At 36.8% G+C, this 18503-nt stretch overlaps 1 protein-coding gene across 7 annotated transcripts in view; it reads right to left on the bottom strand.

Annotated features, from left to right (window-relative positions):
- Positions 1–18503, bottom strand: part of LAMA2 (laminin subunit alpha 2) — a 777226-nt gene that overhangs the window by 72962 nt on the left and 685761 nt on the right. For all 7 annotated transcript variants that reach the window (XM_036766214.1, XM_036766215.1, XM_036766213.1 and 4 more), the window contains 7 exons: positions 18181–18297; positions 16065–16247; positions 14519–14524; positions 12480–12634; positions 4063–4206; positions 1605–1738; positions 123–282 (listed from right to left, as the gene is read on the bottom strand). In XM_036766214.1, the coding sequence (XP_036622109.1) occupies positions 123–282; positions 1605–1738; positions 4063–4206; positions 12480–12634; positions 14519–14524; positions 16065–16247; positions 18181–18297 (899 nt within the window). The remainder of the gene's footprint in view (positions 1–122; positions 283–1604; positions 1739–4062; positions 4207–12479; positions 12635–14518; positions 14525–16064; positions 16248–18180; positions 18298–18503) is intronic.

Here is an 18503-nt window from a genome sequence, read left to right on the forward strand (position 1 = left end):
TGAAGTTGAAAACTGACATTCTTTAGATGGTTTTTAAAAGAATGTCTTTTACCTAAACTAGTTACTAGAAATTCACCAGTTTATAAAGATCAAATATATAAGGATGAAGGAAACTCTTTTACCTTTAATTTTCCAGTCAAGCCACCAACAAAGAGCATTGCATTTGCATCCACATCTAGAATTGTATAGCCTGGGGGAGAGATTGAATTGTATGTGCTTGGTATGATGCTGGCTTTGGGACCATCCAGTGCTCTAACAGAAATAGTTCCATTCCTCCCAGTTCTTCAGGAGCAAAGGGAAAGAAAGCAGAGAAAATAATATATATGTTTTCCAGACACATTTCATGAAATAAATGTACAAAATAGAGAGATATTTGGCAAGCTCATGTCCCAATACCTAAAAGATAAGCACGTCAGCGTTCTTAGCTTTCAAATATTCTTTACTCCCCCAAATCTGAATTTAAAACCAAGAATCTGATCTTCTTTGGATGTTATGATTATATATAACAAGCAGGGAACACAGTCATCATAGTGTTCTCTTCAACTCAGGGCCTGCTGGTGACTAATGACAAATGATAACAGCAGTAATTAGTTGATGGATTTGCCATTTGTCAAATGAAAGCTATTTTCTAGCTGCTTTACATTCTAGTTGAAAGCTTCCTGATGGACTGTTCCTTTTGTTCATGCTAATGGGTCCTGGTTTCTACCATTTCCTTGGGCATCTTCTTTCATTTGCTATAGTGAGTGTAGCCTGAATGACACTCCATATACAGCATCCACTTTCCAAATTTCTTGATTATATCTTGGTTTTAATTATACTGAAATAGGATTTCAGAAAATTAAAGTTTCATTCATTGGAACATGCAAACTCAATGGGTGATCTTAGTTTTTTCTTTTAATATATACTTATATATCTATACCTATACTTATGTTCACATCCATATATAAATATGCACATACATGTGAACACACACAAACACATACGCAAGCACACATAAATATATATGTGCATATGTATGCATATTAACATATACATATATAAACATATGCATATATATACTACATATGCATACATACATATAAACATATATATGCATATGTATATGCTTTTCAAGAAACCATGTTTTCTTCACTGTTACACCTCTACTAGATATCTAAACTATCTAAATCTTAATAGAAGGTCTTCATGTATTGTTGTGGCCAGAACATTTATCTGATGAATAATGTTCTGGAGACAAGCCTTTTCAATTTTAGCTAGATTGGTCCTTGAGTGAAAGAGGTCTGTGCTCATACTTTTCTACCTTGGAAGGACCTTAAAGAGCTTTCCCTCTATCATTGAAGAACCCAGGGGGTCATCATGTTCATGGCACAAGGCACTAAAGTGGACTTTACAGGAAATCATATAAACATGCATATCCTCTAAAACAGAGGTGTGTTTTCTTAGATTTTACATAGATTTTCCAAATAAATGAATAAAATTTATATATCTCAATATATCTAGCAACACTTATTATGAAATTGGTAATTATCTAGATGTTAATTTAATGATGGTTTCAAATGTTGTCAAACTCAGTGATGATGGGCTTTATTATTGCAGTTGATTACCTTGATGCTTCAATTCGGTACCAATAGGAGTCATCAATGGTCAGATCTGGGTATTCAACTCGTCCAACTCCAGAGCCGACATCCCAGAGGAAGCTCACTTTCCCCTTTCTCATTTCTATGGCCAGAAAATCAGTCTAAAGTAGACAAGCATAATAGGAAAAGTAATTTGCCATGAAGTACTTGTATAAAGTAGTACGATGGTATCCTTTGCGTCTATTGACAAGGGCTACTATTCATATATGTGGAACAATGAGGAATCCTTAGATAATGTAACTCAGGTAACATCAGCCATGTTTTGTGCATTTTTCTAATTAACATTTTACTGCTGATAATCTTTAAAGTGGCAGATATCCCTGCCCTGGGCAGGGGTCATACATATATGTGCATAGTCCTGCTTGCTTACATGTTGACATTAGTTTTTTTTGGGGGGGAGGCAGGTAGCAAAGAGGAAGTCTGAGCCTGTTATTTCATTGGTATAAGGAATACTATCCCCACCCCACCCCCCAATTTTCTCTAGCAATGAAATTTGGTAATGTTTCAATAGCTTAAAGTCTTAGAGAATTTCCTGGAGATAATGAGAATTTAAGTAGCTAGCACAGGGTCTGACGGCCAGAGTATGTTAGAGTTCTAACGTAGACCCAGGCCCCCTTGACTCAAGGCCAGAGCTCTTTTCACTGTACCATTCTGTCTCTTGACATTGATTATGTTGGCAGAAATAAAATGAATCAGAGAGGAGCAGTATTAAGGTCTTCAGTATTTTTAAGATTAAGTCACCAGAGGCCTTTGGCAGTCTATATAGTGAAGACATTACTTCTTATTTGGGAGAATTTCTCACTTCAGGATTTGGAGTAAGAAATGGGGCAAAATGGCAGTACAGGAACTGAAAAAATATTTTGCCTTAAACCAGAAGATTTGGTTCATGTCATTCCTTGGCTGATGAAAGTTCTGATTTAAACCTGAAGATCTTTGAATAAGAGAAATAGGACAAAGAGATCACATGGAACTTTCAGTTTTAGTTTAATTGGACAGTCCAATGTAGACCAAGTTTTTAACATTTCAATTTGAGAGAATTGGACAAACATTGGAGATATCACTAGGAAAGATTTCATTACCATAAAATTAGTAACCACAAATACTGACCATTTTAATTTCATTTTACTGGTTGGGTGGTTGTTGTCCTTCATTCTTAACGAGGACCAAAATGACATCACTATGTTAGAGCCAAGTTATAGAGTGTCTGACTGTGGCTGATCAGACCAATACAAGCTCAGAATGCTCTGCCACAGGTTGGGCACAAATAGTCCATGTGAACATCTGGGATGGATTCTCTAAATTTGGACATCTCACCTTTCTTTTGAGATACTTCAATTCTGCTTTGTTCGTAGAGCACAGAACCTTCTTTGATGCAGGTATGCCATGCTAGGCGGTCCTTTGCTAACATTTTTCATGTCACACAATCAATTCCAAAGCCAGAGAACTCACACAAGGCAAGTATTCACATGCTGGCCAGAAAAAGTGATGCAAGAACACTCTCAAGGTTGCTCCTTTTACTGTGGGATGAGCTAAAGAGCATTACACTTGGTATCAAAAGACCTGGGTCTGAGCCATATCTCTGACTGCTTTATCTCCCTGGGATTCAGTTTCTTCTTAATCCCAATGGAAATAGTAATACTTTTACTACCTACCTCAGGGTTCTTGTGGCAACATTCACTCTTTTGCTAAGGCATCAACGTATAGTGGGTAGAGTTGGTCTTAGAGCCAGGAAGACCTAGGTTCAAGTCCTATCTCTGACACATGGTAGCTGGTCAAATTATCTAACCTTTTGGCACCTCCTAGGCAACTCTCTAAGACTATAAGTTGTAGGGAATAGGTGCTGACTTGCACTGGGAGAAGGAATTACTATATCTAGATGTGCCCTACACCAGAGAACTGGAAGGTCTCTGTTATTATTGATACTATTTCGTTTGTGTATTATTTTATTTCATTGATGAAAAAGTACAGTCCTCATTTTTAATAAATGAAAAATTTATGTGCAATACCAATTTGCCCTCATTTTCAAACAGTTGGAACCAAGATTGTTCTGTAAAACTGTATAGAAGAAATGCTACCATGTTAATGCATTAAAGTCAAAGGACCCAAATACTATACACAACAATTTTCTGCTTCATATTTGCACTACTCTAACTTGATTTGATATTTCAAATCTTTGGTAGACATGTTTCTTCTGTTTTCACATGGGGTGGGGAGGGTGAGTGGGAAATAATTAGACAATTTTTATTGCCATGTTGTTGGGTTCTAAATATCTAATCGTCACTTCCCTTATCAAAATATCAAAATAAGCCACTGGCTACACGCACACACACACACACACACACACGCACGCACGCACGCACGCACACACACGGTGTATGGATTTAACTGAATCAACTGAAAGGGAGAAGGTGCAAATCAGACTTACAAACTTGGCACTGCCAAGATAAAAAAGGAGATTATCAGCAACAGCTGTCTTCACGTTGACAATGATGTTATTGTAGCTTCCTTTCTTGATTTCTGGCCTGTACGTTCGAATGCAGTCACCTCCAGAAGACACAGAGACTTTGATCTTCAAGAAAAACAAGAAACAAAGAACTGAGACTAAACCTCTTAGAAAGTTTGAAGTAGATTCCAAACAACCACAAAGGAGTCATTTTTTTCTTTGAAGTTTTTTTTCCTATCATCAAATATTTTTAACTACCCACATGTATATTATGTTCATTAATGAGAACACTGAAGTGTTTTTCCCACATAGATTTCCATGATTCCAGTTCTTTTAAGTTGGACACTACTTTCTTTCTGAAACACGCAAATGACATATTCTTACATTCACCCGCCTTTCTGCTACCCTTGTTCAATCACCACCAACCAGGAAGGAAAATAATTGATAGTTTCTAATTCACCAATTTCTAAAGTGCAGCAGTTTTGGGCTCCTTTCAATATGTCCTTGGCTCTGGCAAAATTTTCTGTTAAATCACTTTCAAAAGGTACTTTTGAAACAAAAACAAATATTTCTCCTTAAAACTATTTAAATGACATCTCAAGATTTAAAATTCATGGAATTTTGAATTATTTGAAATCAAGTAACAAATTGCTTTTTGTGAATTTAAAAAGGGAAATTGTCCTCTCTTCTCCCCTATATTATTAAAATTGAAAATAGCTGAATAGATTTTGTTCTAGATGCTCCAACAATAAGTATATTAATCTTTGTGTTAGGAACACAGAAACTCTCAGAGCAAAATGGCCCCTTTTCATTAAGTTGCCAAGAAATGAAAGTGAAACTGAACTAACATCTTTGTTAAATGCCTTTAAGAAATCATTTCCAGTTGCAGTCACTAATGTAATTAGCAACTTCTATTGCTAAAGAAAAAAAGATTTCTTTTGATCAATAGCTTTCAGATGACTGTAAAGTACCAAGAAAGAAGGCCCCATGGGAAGAGTGAAAAAGGTTCCTATTAGTTTTCAATTACATTCAAGTAGCATTCTAACTTCAACCATAAGGAAAACTAGGAATTAGTCAGTTCAGTACTTGAATAGGCAAAATCATGATCAAATTGTGGATAATTTGGGGGTAAGAGGGTAAGTCATCATTTAGATTTTGACAAATATTCCTTCATTCAAATATCCTAAATCAGGGGAGATTATATGGGTTTTTATTTAACCAAACACAGACAAAACTTGACAAAATGCCTTACTGCTACTGTGGCAGTCCAATATACAAACCCAAATCTGGGACTTGCAAACTATAAGTTCTGGAAAGATTCTATGTAATTTTTATTACACAATATATATTATTAGTTTATTACATATCATCATATATTATTATATGTTTATGTACTATTATATGTAATCATAGAGTAAGGCCAAGTTATCTCAAGAATGGTAGAATGATGATAATAGAAATACAGATGTATCCCCATTCCCAAAGTCAGTCGGTATAGGACTCTCTCCTATTGGTGATCACTGAAGGATTCTCCTCTTTCCTATTCTTACCAACTCTGCCCTGCCCTTTATCCAGGCAGGGAACATGGATCTCTGCCAGTGAGGAGAACATCCCATAGCAACAGACTTTGGAATTGGGTTTACACAGATGATTCCAATCAGGAAGAAAAGGGAGCACTGTCTAAAAGTACTGATATAGTGGCAGAGAATCTCATTAATAACTGAATTTAAAGAACACACATGCACACCATGTGGGACATGGAAGCAAGGAAGGGTAACTGAATGATATGGTCCATTAAGAATAGTGTCAGGAAAGGGGGCAGCTAGGTGGTGCAGTGAATAGAGCACCAACTCTGCAGTCAGGAGGACCTGAGTTCAAATTTGACCTCAGTTGACACTAGCTGTGTGATCTTGGGTAAGTCACTTAACTCCAATTGCCTTGCCTCCCCCCGCTCCAAAAAAGAGAATAGTGTCAGGAATGTTAAATCTAAGAATTAGCTGGGACACCCATAACTGCAAAAAAGTACCAAAGTAATTTTTTTAAATTATGATTCAGGACAAGAGAAATATTAAGGAAGAGATAGGACTATTGCTTGAGGTGGCTGGAAAACGGTAATGGATGACAGAGAAGGGTCAAACTAGTTAATTCCCATTATCTCTTTGTTTTCAGTACAAAGGGGAATAATTTTACAGTGGGAAGGAGAGAACAAAAAAGATTAATGGAGAGTTCCATTCTTTTCCATTTAATAATCACCAATCCGCTACCATGTAACATAGCTGCCAAACTGATATTCCTAAAGCACAGATTGCACTTCTGCCCTGCTCAAGAAACCCCAGTGGCTCCCCAAGGTCTCTAGGTTTTACCTATATTTGTTGGGCATTTAAATTCCTTCACAGTTTGGCTCCAATCCACCTTTTGAACAAATTGTACCCATACCCTTTCACCCCAAGCTCCCTATGTTTTATCCATACTAATTTCATTGCTGTTCTCCTTACAGGATATTCTATCTCTTGCTTCTGTGTCTTTTCACAGGCTGTCCACCATGTCTGGAATGATCTTCCTCCTTCATCTCTGCTTCATAGAATTCTCCAGTTCCATTCAAATTACTGCCTCTTTGAGGATGCCTTTACTGATTTCTCCAGTTATTAGTATTCTCTCCCTTAAGATTATTTTTCAATTACTTTGTACATTTAAAAGAATGTTCTTATCTGGTATATGTTAGCCCCCAGTAGAAGGTAAGCTCTTTGAATTCTCGGACCTGTTCACATTTGTCCTTGTTTTTCTCTGTGCTTGGCACAGTGTCTGCCACCTAATGAGCTCAGCCTCACCGAACTGAATTGAATTGAATTACAGTGATGTTAGAATAGAGCTAGGAAGACAAACATGAAATAAGATAGAACTTTTTCTCTCAAAGACCTTATAATACAGCATGGTGATGAAACAGATACAAATAACACTATAGTATAATACCAGAACTTTAACAGAATAACTGCATTGAGTACACTGAGATCCCAAAATAAGAGATCACTTAAAGTCAGCAGCACCAGGGGACCAGAAAAGGCTTCATAGAAAAGACGGTACCTGAGCCAGATCTTTCAGGAAGAGAAACCTTTCTATAAATGAAGATGTAAAGGAAGAAAATTCCCCGAATGAGGAGGTAGCATGCACAAAGGGAAGGAGATAGGAACAAGGAAGGCAAGACTGAGGAAGAGCAAAGAATCTTATTTGGCAGAAACATACAAAGTGTGAAGAGGAGTAATTGTATGTGACAGAAAAGTAAGTTGGATACAGATCATAAAAGGATCTGCGTGCCAGATTAAGGAGCTTATGTTTTATTCAATAGGCAGTGGGAAGTTACTGTAGATTTTTAAGCAGGAAAGTGACATGTTTTTTGAGTAGGAATATCCACGTCTCCTTCTGTACCAAGGCTTCCTATTTCAGTTTCTTTTCTTTGCTTTTTTTTCTCCTTTGGTGGGTACAAGGTGCTTGGTTTTGTTTTTCTGTCACAGTCTTAATCAGTAAACATTCCTTAAGTGCCTACTATGTGTTAGGTAGTATAGGAAGTGCTGAGGAAATAGTACATAAAAATATAGACAGTCTTTGCCCTCAAGGAGCTTACAATCTAATAAGAGAAGTTGAAAAGGGTGGGGAACATGGCAGAAAAGTCAAAGAGGTCTCAGAGAAGTGCAGCCAGGTGAGAAATGAGATGTTCTGAGCTGAGTTCCCCCCTTTAAGTGAAAGTTTAGGAGTTCATGGCTCCGCTTTTGAAGTGGAGGGGCAGAGGATCTTCACTTTTGAACCAGAGGTGGAGTACTAAGGCTGATGAGATCTTACAGGGTGATGAGGTTTTTCTAATAATCTATTAATCTAATAATCAGACCTGGCACTAATACACACACATATATAATTGTGTCAAGTCCACAAGTGCTTATTGTGTACTAGGCCCTGTGCTAAATGCTGGAAATAGAAATATAAGAAGAAAGACAATTCCTGCCCTCAAGGAACTTAGAATCTAACGAAGGTAGACAACACATAAAACAAAGCTGAGATGTGTGTTTATGGGTACCCACATAGGGGAAAGGTAGAGGAAGTCAAGATAGGAGTTCAATCTGGAGAAGATTGAAGATATAGCTGGCCTAAATATTTTCCTTAAAATGAAGGTACTGGGAAGAACCATCCAATCAGAGGTAGAGGTCACAGGCTGGAAGGTACTTCCTGTGTGAGAGCTCCAGGGGTGGAAGCAGTGTGAAGGACAGACTGGAAAGGGGAGAAATGGAGGCAGGATGACTAGTCAGGAGGTAACTACAGTAGTTTAGGTAAGAGGTGGAGGCCCAGAACTAGAGTGGTAGCATTGGGAAAAAGAGGACTATTGTGAGGAATATTGAGGAGTTGGAATAGACAGGATGTGACAACTGAATAAATGTGATTATAACTATCTGATCCCTTAAATATTATTAGTATAAACATTGTTAGTATAAATTATCAGTAGTGTTTTTAGGTTAAATCTACAGCTCCTGATCACTATACCTAAATGTGGAAGGAATGCCCAAGCTCTATATCCAAGGCTTGACTAGTTCCATAAAGTTCCATAATGAACACACATAGCTGTGGTTGTTGTGTGTGGTTTGTCCTTTGGTCTAGAAGAGGAACATGACATCAGGAAGATGATGACATGATTTGCAATTGAATTAGATTTGAGTGAGGGGGGTGCTGTGCACTTTCTCCTCCTGAGCCATCTGGGTCCAGTGGCCAGATATATATTAGGATGACTGGAGATGGCCTGGGAACACACATAGCAAAAGCAAATGAACTTATTTATCCAAGTTGATAGCAAAACAGAAATCAGAGAAAGTACTAGTTGATACAGAATAAATGAGCTGTTCCATTGAGAATGGGAAAACTAAGATCAACAGAATCTTAGTTCTCACCCAACGGGCAACTCCTCAAAATCTCTAGTGTAGTAAGCTAGGGATAGGGCGATGGTAGAGACTGCCAGCTATTCTTCGTCCACTTGTCTCTTCCCAGAGTCGTTTTCTTCCTTCATAGACCTGAAGACAGGTTAGACTCAACCACCTTCTTTCTCAGAGTAGGAAATTTAAAGGACCTGAATTGCTCTTCACTCTCACTCTTATCAACTCCAAACCTAAGTGTGGGCATTGAGTGATCACTCTTCATCAAGGATCAGAGAGTCCTATGCAACTGACTCTTTCAGCCAAAGGTTACACTGGATTTAAGCAAGGCAAAATATCCTTGTAGATGAGATAGAGGCTAGATTGTGGTAAATTTAGCTGGGTTTGAAAGTGATTGACTGAGCAAACTAAAAAAGGGTGATTGATGTTGTCAACCTGTAATGTCACAGGACTTTGTCCTTGGCCCTGTTTTGTATAACATTTTTTATCCCTTACTTTAATGAAGATGTATATAGTATGCTTATTAAAACCTTAGATGATACGAGGCTGTGAGGAATAGTAATAGGCAAGGGCTCTGCAGGAGTGTGGCATAGAGAAAAGAGCATAGGAGTTGGAGTTAGATGATAAAATCCCATTCCAGTTTAATTAGCTGTGTGACCATGGACATCCTATCTCTACCATCTCTATTTTCTCTTCACGATATAGGGTAAGTTAGTCTCTTTTTGCTATTGGAGTGGTTTGCCATTTCCTTCTCCAGATCATTTTACAGATGAGGAAACTGAGGCAAACAGGGTTGAGTGGCTTGCCCAGGGTCACACAGCTAGTAAGTGTCGGAGGCCACGTTTGAACTCAAGTCTTCCTGACTCCAGACCCAGAGCTCTATCTACTTTGCCAACTAGCTGTCCCATAATATATCTAGGACAGGTCTATTATGTATGATATTTGTGAATTTTACTTTCTGAGGGGCTCTCTAGAACAAATTCTCTATAAATGAAGCTTTCTTTCTTCTGCCTCCCTTTCCCCTGTGTCCTCTCTCTTTTTCTGTTTCTCTCTCTCCTTCTTTCCCTCTTTTCCCTCATTTCCTTCTCTATTCCCCCCTCTCTCCTCACTTCTTCCTTTTATCTCTCTCTCTCTCTCTCTCCCCCTCTCTCCCTCCCTTTCCCTTCCTTCCTCCCTCCCCCTTCCTTCCTCCCTCTCTCTCTCTTGCTGTCTTTCTCACTCTTACTCTGAAAGTTCTATTCTGAAACTTGTAGGTAATTTTACTGCAATTCTTTGCTAAGTCTTCTAAAACAAAAAGCTCCAATCATTTAGGAATCTACAAGGCATTTCTCATAACTGTGCCTTTTACCAGTTAATCATCATGAACTCAATTAGACGTTACTGAGGATGCATAAGTACATCTATTGGATTTCTACTGTAATTTTCCATTTAGTAACTAGATCATTTATTTTAAAAGATTATCAGACACTCCATAAGAAAATCAACAAACCGAAAGAACACTACTTTAAGATTTATCTTAAGCTCCTTTGTCATTTCTAGCACTTATTGGGGCCAGACAAATATATTAGAGTCAGGTCATTTAATACAGATTAATGAAACATCAAAACACCATCTTCAGTTAGGACAAACTGTATTTGGAGCTGCATGTGTACTTTCTAATCTTTTGAAAGAAAAATGATCTTGGGCATGTCTCTTTCCCCTGACATTTGAAATATTATATATACATACATACACATGAATGTACTTATAGACATTATATATGTGTATGTATACAACTTACATATGTATAAACAGAATAAATACACAGCAAATGCAGATTAAGTTGGGGTAGAAGATTAGAAACCGGGTTGTTTAGGAAAAGTAGGATATAGAATGTCTTGCTTGAAATGAATATTGAAGGAAACTAGGTATCCTAAGAGGCAAAGGTGAGGAGGGAGTGCACTTTAGGGCAGTTAATGCTAAGGTATGGAAACAGAGAAGGAAGAAGGAAATGGCAAACCACTCCAGTATCTTTGCCAAGAAAACCCCATGGATGGTGTGGTCTGTGGGGTCACAAAGAGTTGGATACAACTGAACAACTGAACAAAAAAACAACAACAACAAACCAACAATGGAAACAAAAGATAGGATGTTGAGTATGAGGAAGATAAGGTCGATTTGACTGGATCATACACATAGAGTGTGTGAAAGGGAATAAATGTAGAAGACAAAAAGTAAGCTGGAGCCAGATCATGACAGGCCTGAAGTGCCAGAATTTATACATGATCCTAGAGGCAGGAGGCAGTCATGGTAGTTTTTTGATCGGAGGAGTGATATGATCAGACTTGTATTTTAGGAAAATCACTTTAAGAGTTCTGTGGATGGTGAGCTGGAGAAGGGAGCAGTTTGAGTCAAGGAGACCAATGAGTAGGCTATTGCAGTCATCCAAGTAAGAGAGAGTGTGGGCCTGAACTAGGGTGTTAGCCACATAGAATCACATAGTTGGAGAGGTGGAAGAGGCTACTGGCAAAGAGACAAATTTAGACTTGATCCCAAGAATTTTTTTTAATAATTGGAGCTTTCCAAAAATGGAATGGGCAGGCTTGAGAGGTGGTAGATTCCTCTTCCATGGAGGTCTTCAAGCAGAGGTTGAATGGCCATTTGCTGGGTACGCTATACCAGGAAATTCTTTAGCCTTAGAGGTCCCCTCCAACTCTCAAATTGTATGAATCTATGTTGTTTCATACGATAGAATCTAAGTTCCTCGAGGGTAGGGACTGTTTTGTTTTTGTCATTGTATGCCTAGAGCTTAGCATAGTGTCTCAAATGTAGAATGTGCTTAATAAATGTTTGTTATTTGATTGGTTGCCTAATCTCGAATATTTCATGCTACTTCTTTATCTGATTTCATTAATACATTCATGCATTCATTCAACAAATATTTACTGAGTGCCAACTGTGCAAAGTACTCACCAAATGTCTTGTTCATTTTGCCGTGTCATCCATCCATTTATTGTTGTTAGAACATTTAAATAGTGACCTCTTATAACTGAACCTGATGAAAATAAGCTTCCATAGAAGCTTTGACATGGCTTTTGCTCCCTGTGTTCTGTACTACACTCCAGGGAAGTATGTAAAAATGTTCTGTCACTCTGATGGCTAAGTTAATAATTAATGGTGATTCTTTAAATCCAGTTGGTTTTCTAAACACCTGGAGATGCTATATCCTGCCAAGATGCAAAGATAGTTAATGAGAGCCCTTTTCTCCCTTGTTACCCTTTGATATATCTTGTAAATATTATAAAATAGGATTTCTGGATGTCCAAGTAACAATTACTGTTTTCCTGTTTTCATCCCATGCCTGGTGACTTCTCATTAGAATCATAGGCCCAAGAGTTGCAAGGTGGAAGAAAAGGACCAAAAGTCATTCCATTGGGAATAACAGTGACCAATTACTACCAATAACTGAACAATACTGAGAAAAAAGGAAAAAAGTAAAAAATAGCTTACAGAATTGGCTTGTTTCCGGGCTTGGTTTATTAGTTCCTTTATCTCAGAGATATTTTTTTTCAGGTTATCCTGAAGCTCCTTGATTGGCTTGAGTTTATCTATCAATCGATCAGCTTCTTGCTCAAGATTTTTAACAGTGGCATCTGCATCTGCAACTTCACAGAACCAAAGACAAACCATGACAAGTTATGCTGGTGATTCAGCTTGCTCACATGAGTAGGAATTTCTCTTTAGCCATGCGGTAAAGAAAAATCATGGTTCCTAAATAGATGAAGCACTGGGATGATAATGAGGATGTTAGTCAGGCCTTAAGTAGGTCAAAGAAACGGAGGTGAGAATGAGAGCCCCGTTTTGGGCAGGTGATTATACATTAAGCAAATAGCACGATGATTCTTTCAATGTTGTTACTGTTTTAATTCCTAATTCCACTCATAGGACTGGCCTTCAGAGAACACAGACTTAGCTATAAAACTGAGCCGATGGAATATTCTTTGCAAAGGTCACCTTACTCTGACATTCTTTTTTCAATTCATGACTGCCTATAACACGTGGGTAATTACCCTCTTTAATTTTTGTTCTTATTGCATATGTCAAAGAAAGTAACTGTCACAATGTCTCCTGGCAAAGGATTCCACTGATGAAACATCCTTAAAAAGTATTTTCTCCTATCACTTAAATATCTCATGCTGCAATTCAAACCTATTTCCTTCTGGTGTCTTGAGTAGAAACAATGAATGACTGGTTAATGTCTAGACATACTATTTCATAGACTCCTAGAATGTAATTTTTTTCCCTTGGAGGAAGTCAGACATTTTTAGAGGTATAATTATCTTTTCTTATTCTAAGACGCTGGCAGCTTCACCTGATTTAAGGTAATTTATTCACTCAACAAGCTTCTGTTTTATCTACTCTATCATCGACATCCCTGATGAAAATGAGACAGTTCAAGCTCCATAACTGAGTTCCAGGTTACACTATGAAAGATGTCCCATGTGGCTGACATTGACCCATTGATGACTCATCTTCAGAAGTAGATGAAAGTAAATCTTTGGTTATCTTTTTAACCTGTTATTTAGAAATAGGTCATTTGTTCTTCTGCAAAATTAGTCTTGCATTCATGAATGTCAGAGTTGGAATACTGTTTAAAATATTTTTTAAAATGACCATAATAGATTGGCGACTTGATTAATCTATAGTTGAAAGAAAAAAAAGTTTTTTTTTTCATGATTTTTTTTCTCTTTTGAACTGCCATGTCTCTGGCTCAGATAGAAACATCATTTTCTTCCTCCCAGACCTTCAATATAACTACAGTTTTCACTTTCCTGGTAACCTTTCAACAATTTATTTTCCTTTCCTTCAACTTCCTAATACCACACCGAAGTTTCACAAATTAATTTTGGTGCCAGGAAAAAGAAAGCTGACAGAATGCCAGCAGTATATTTAGAGGTCATGAGGGACAGAGTCACATTTGAGACTTGGTGAAGTCCCTAGATCCTCTTACTCTTCAATAAGCCAATCAGACTTTTCTATGTTGATCCAAAGAGATTATCAAATAAAAAAAATAAAGGTTCATGGGGTTGCTTAGACCACGCTTTGGGGTACACAGCAACAATAAAACTTCTGATTAGTGTTAACTTTGTGACAAGAAAGTAATCTGAAATCCTAGCTCAATTTGTAAGTGTTCTCTATTCTCTGGTACTAAAACTGTTAGGTGATACTGAAGCATGGCACTCATACATGCAATTCAAGTTTTGCTTTTTACTTTGCTGCAGGTACATAGCTCATGATGTTATTCTACCAGTGTCAAGAATGAAACTAAAGGGAATAAATCCATACATTGCTACTGGCTTTATTGTAAGAGAAAATTCTGCTCATCATAGTAGGTAGTAATATGGTAATACTGAAAAAATAAGATATATTTTTCCTAGAGTAGCACCAAAATAGCAGATGTAAAGCAGGAGCATTGGCGGGGTGGAGGGGTGCAGAGGCAGAGAAACATTTACAAGTAATTGCTTACTTGTAAGTTAAAAGATACTTACTGATTTCTGTAGATATCGATGTGGCAGGGCAAAAAGGGAGAAAATAAGACAGATTAAGAGAAAAAAAATTAGAGACTAGATAATATAATTATATACCCCTAAAATTCTCTGAGCCTTTCATGAGAGACTATAAATTACAAATAGTCCCCATTAAGACAAACCACCAACATATACATTTAAAAAACTTTATAAAATCATACTATTTTTGGAGTTATTCTTCATGTTATAAGTGTTCATTGCCATGTTTCATTGAATGGAAAGCTCTCCTTTTGCATCTTATTTTTAGAGAACAAGAATAACTACACTCAAAGGAGAAGCTGTCATCAGTTATAAATTCATTCGAAGTTAGTAAAATCATTTGAAATCATGACAATGGGAAAATAATATCGGCTTTACAAAAATTTGGAGTTCTATTCGACTTTTTAGGAAATACTGTGTTAAGTGGTTCAGTGCGCCATTTGGTCTTCAGAAGGGAGCTATGTGTGTGCATGTTGTGTGTCTCTGTCTTTATGGTTAGTGAGCTGTTTTTGATAATTTGCATGCCTATATTGAATGAGAAACTTCTCTGAAAGTTCATGTCTTTGCAAATACTTATTAAATAACCTCTTCTCTTGAGGAGTATTCATAAAAGATGTTCTATCTGGTTTGTTTTTTTGAGTAAAATTCAATGAGCCCAATGCCCTACTGGTTTTGTGCTAAAAGATCTTGAGAGCTGCTGGGTGGAAGGGGAGGGAAGCAAGCCTCCCTAAATTTCTTTCTGGAGAGGTATTTGTAAGATTTGAGGGCTAATATGGATGCAGTCAAAATCAACATTTGGGTCTTTAGGATCAGCAAAAGCCCTTGGAACATCATCATCAAAAGCTAGCCCCCAATGAAAACTGGGTTTGTTTTTACTCCTGGGCCTCTTCTGAAGTTCAGATTTAATAGCTCCAGAATCCTATGAGACTTTATCCATTCTCTGAGCATTTTTTCCCAAGACTACAACTATGTGTTCCACTATTGTGAAGACCAGAAAGTATTTATGCCAAGTGTCAAAGCACCATGGGAGGTTTTAGAATCATTATCTAACTGCCATGTGACATGTTGGGAAGAATAGTGGACTGGGTATCCAAAGTCCTAGGTTCTAGTTCTAACTATATCACCAACTCACTCTGTCACCTGGATCAAATCACTTACACTTTCTAGGTCTCAGATTCATTAGCTGTAAAATCAAAGATTGTTTCATGGATTTATGAGCCCCACTGGTATTCTTGAAATGTCAAGAGAACTCAAGGAAAACACATTGGACATTAGGGCGATTCCCTGTGCTGAATTAATGAGAGGACATGGGTGAGAGTTTCCTAGGATGGTCAGAGATGGATGTGCTGTAATCTGCATCAATGAAGAAAATAATTACACTTCTGAGGGCACAGATCCATTAGTATACTAGACTGAAATTATGAAATTGGGCTAAAGTTCCTATTCAGCTTTAGCATTCTATGGTTTTATGAAATAATGTTAGAGTAAAGGAGCAAAAGTCATAATAAAAATAAATGTAAGAGCTTACTGTTCTTGGCAGGGTCTTTCACCACAGCATTTGTCTTGGCTACATCATCTGCCAGTTTATTGTAATTGTTCCTCAGGCCTGCAAGGTTCTGGTTGAGATCTTTAATCTGTGCCAGGACATCTTTTGCTGTATCATTGGCTTGTCTTGCTTTGTCTTTAACAGCTTGCAATTTTGCAGCTGTATCTGTCAGCAGCAGAGAGTATGAGAATCAAAACAAAGGGTCAGGTTATCATAGTTTCATTTGTGACTGTCAAAGTTGGATCCTGGGTTGGTTGACCTCAAGACTGTTTCTTTCCAAACAAAACAGGCTGAACTTTAAGTCTCAGTCATAGAAAATGAAGATTTTTAAAAGTCAAATTAAATTTTCTCAGGAACCTCTACTATGAATACCTGATTAAGTCAGAATAGCAAAGTGAATATCCTCAACGCTCACTACACAAGGGAGTATGGTGATTTGCTGCTCAACATATTAAAAAGAAAAATTAATCTTCAAGACTTATATAGATTCATCAAAGTGAGGCTTCAGATCTAATCCTAATTCCCAGAGACAAAAAGTGAACGGCTGGACAATCTAGCTTCAATTTTAGGACATGGAGACATTTTAAAGTATACACAGACACATAGTATTCATTTTCAAGTATTAAAGCATTACGCATTCTTGTAAGTTTCCTTTCATATACTGCTGAGCAGGTGACATGGACTTTTGGAAAACTATGATTTGCTGCTCAATATATTAAATGGAAAAATTAATCTTCATTAACCACATAGATTCATCAAAATGAAGCTTCAGATTTAATTCTAATTCCCAGCATCAAAATAAATAAATTAATGGAGTCTTTGGCTTCAGTTTTAGGAGTTGGAAACTTTTAAATACACACATAAACACATACAACATATATGTAAATATGTGTATATACATATGTATATAATATGTATATGTGCCTCATGGCATATTATATATGCATACTTGGAATACATATAAAGTGCATATGTATATTTTGAATATAAATTATAGGGATATACTTTGACTGTCACATAGACTGTATATAGATTATATATAGGTTTTATTATATGGGTTAAATGAAGTCCAAATGACTGTTTATAAATATGTATACTTTACTGCTTCTCTTATATAATGTCTCTCTTTTTCTGTATATTTATAGGTGAAATAGAACCACTGGAAAGCTAGTATGTATGTGTATATATATATATATATATAATATATATACATATGTGTAATGTATATTTATGTATACATGTGTAATATATTCATTTTTAGCTAATAAAACACTGGGCATTCGGGGAGTAACTATTTTCTATGGTGCAGGTGCTAAGAACAGTTTGAAAACTATTTACAATTTTAATTTTGAAAAGAAAAAACACACCAGCTCTTTTGGGTAAGGAAGATAATAGTAAATAAGTAAAACAGAAATATAACCACTTATATGTATAACAAGGGTATCAATATTTTTATTTCATGTATGTGTGTATACACATACACACATGTGCATTTCCTTAATCACAACAGAGAGAACACTAATTTCTGGTCAGTTCAATTCAGCAGCTTTATATTGAGTGTACATAGTGTGGGAAAAATACAGAAACATTTTCTAGAACTACTATTAAGCTGTATATTAAAGCAGCACTGTACAATACTATGCCATCAAGGCCTTTTTCAAGGTCAAAACATTTCAAACATTGAGCTTTCTCTGGGTATGTGTGGAATGTATTGGACTCTTGAGTTAAGTTACCATCATCTTGAAGCTCCAATAAAACCAGGGCTGAAGCTTTACTGATTATAACTTTTTTCCTTTCCATTAATTCAAACCTTGCAGTTAACAAAATAATATAATATAAATACAACTATTCCTTCCTCTGAAAAATAGGCCTACACATGTCTGGTTTGGGGAGAAAGAGACAAAAATTAAACTGAAAATGCTATATAGATTGTAATGTATCTTCCTTATAAGCAAAGAGAAGAAATTAATAATCAGAAAGTATTAAGTAGGTACTGCCAACCATTAAGAATATTATTTTAGGGAAAATATTAAAATTGCCAAGGTACAGATTGAAATGACCAAGCTTAATAGAGTTCTCAATTACTACTTCCACTTACCAGCTGGAATGGCTGATAACTTTCCCAGTGTGTCATTCAGACCTTTTAGGAGGTCACTATTCTTTTCATTAGCATTTTCCAATCTGTTTTTCATGTTTCTCAGATTATCATCATTTTCTGAAACCAGAAAAAAAGAGATATACATGAGCATTTTTCAGCAGCTAATATTGTTATATATATGGTACTATCATACAGAGGCAGGGGTTGGGAACCTGTGGCCTTGAGGCCACATGTGGCCTTCTAGGTCCTTGGGTGTGGCCTTTTCACTGAGTTCAAGTTTTACAGAACAAATCCTTTTATTAAGGGGATTTGCTCTGTGAAGT

The sequence above is a fragment of the Trichosurus vulpecula genome, chromosome 7, assembly GCF_011100635.1.
Source record: "Trichosurus vulpecula isolate mTriVul1 chromosome 7, mTriVul1.pri, whole genome shotgun sequence".
NCBI lineage: Eukaryota > Metazoa > Chordata > Mammalia > Diprotodontia > Phalangeridae > Trichosurus > Trichosurus vulpecula.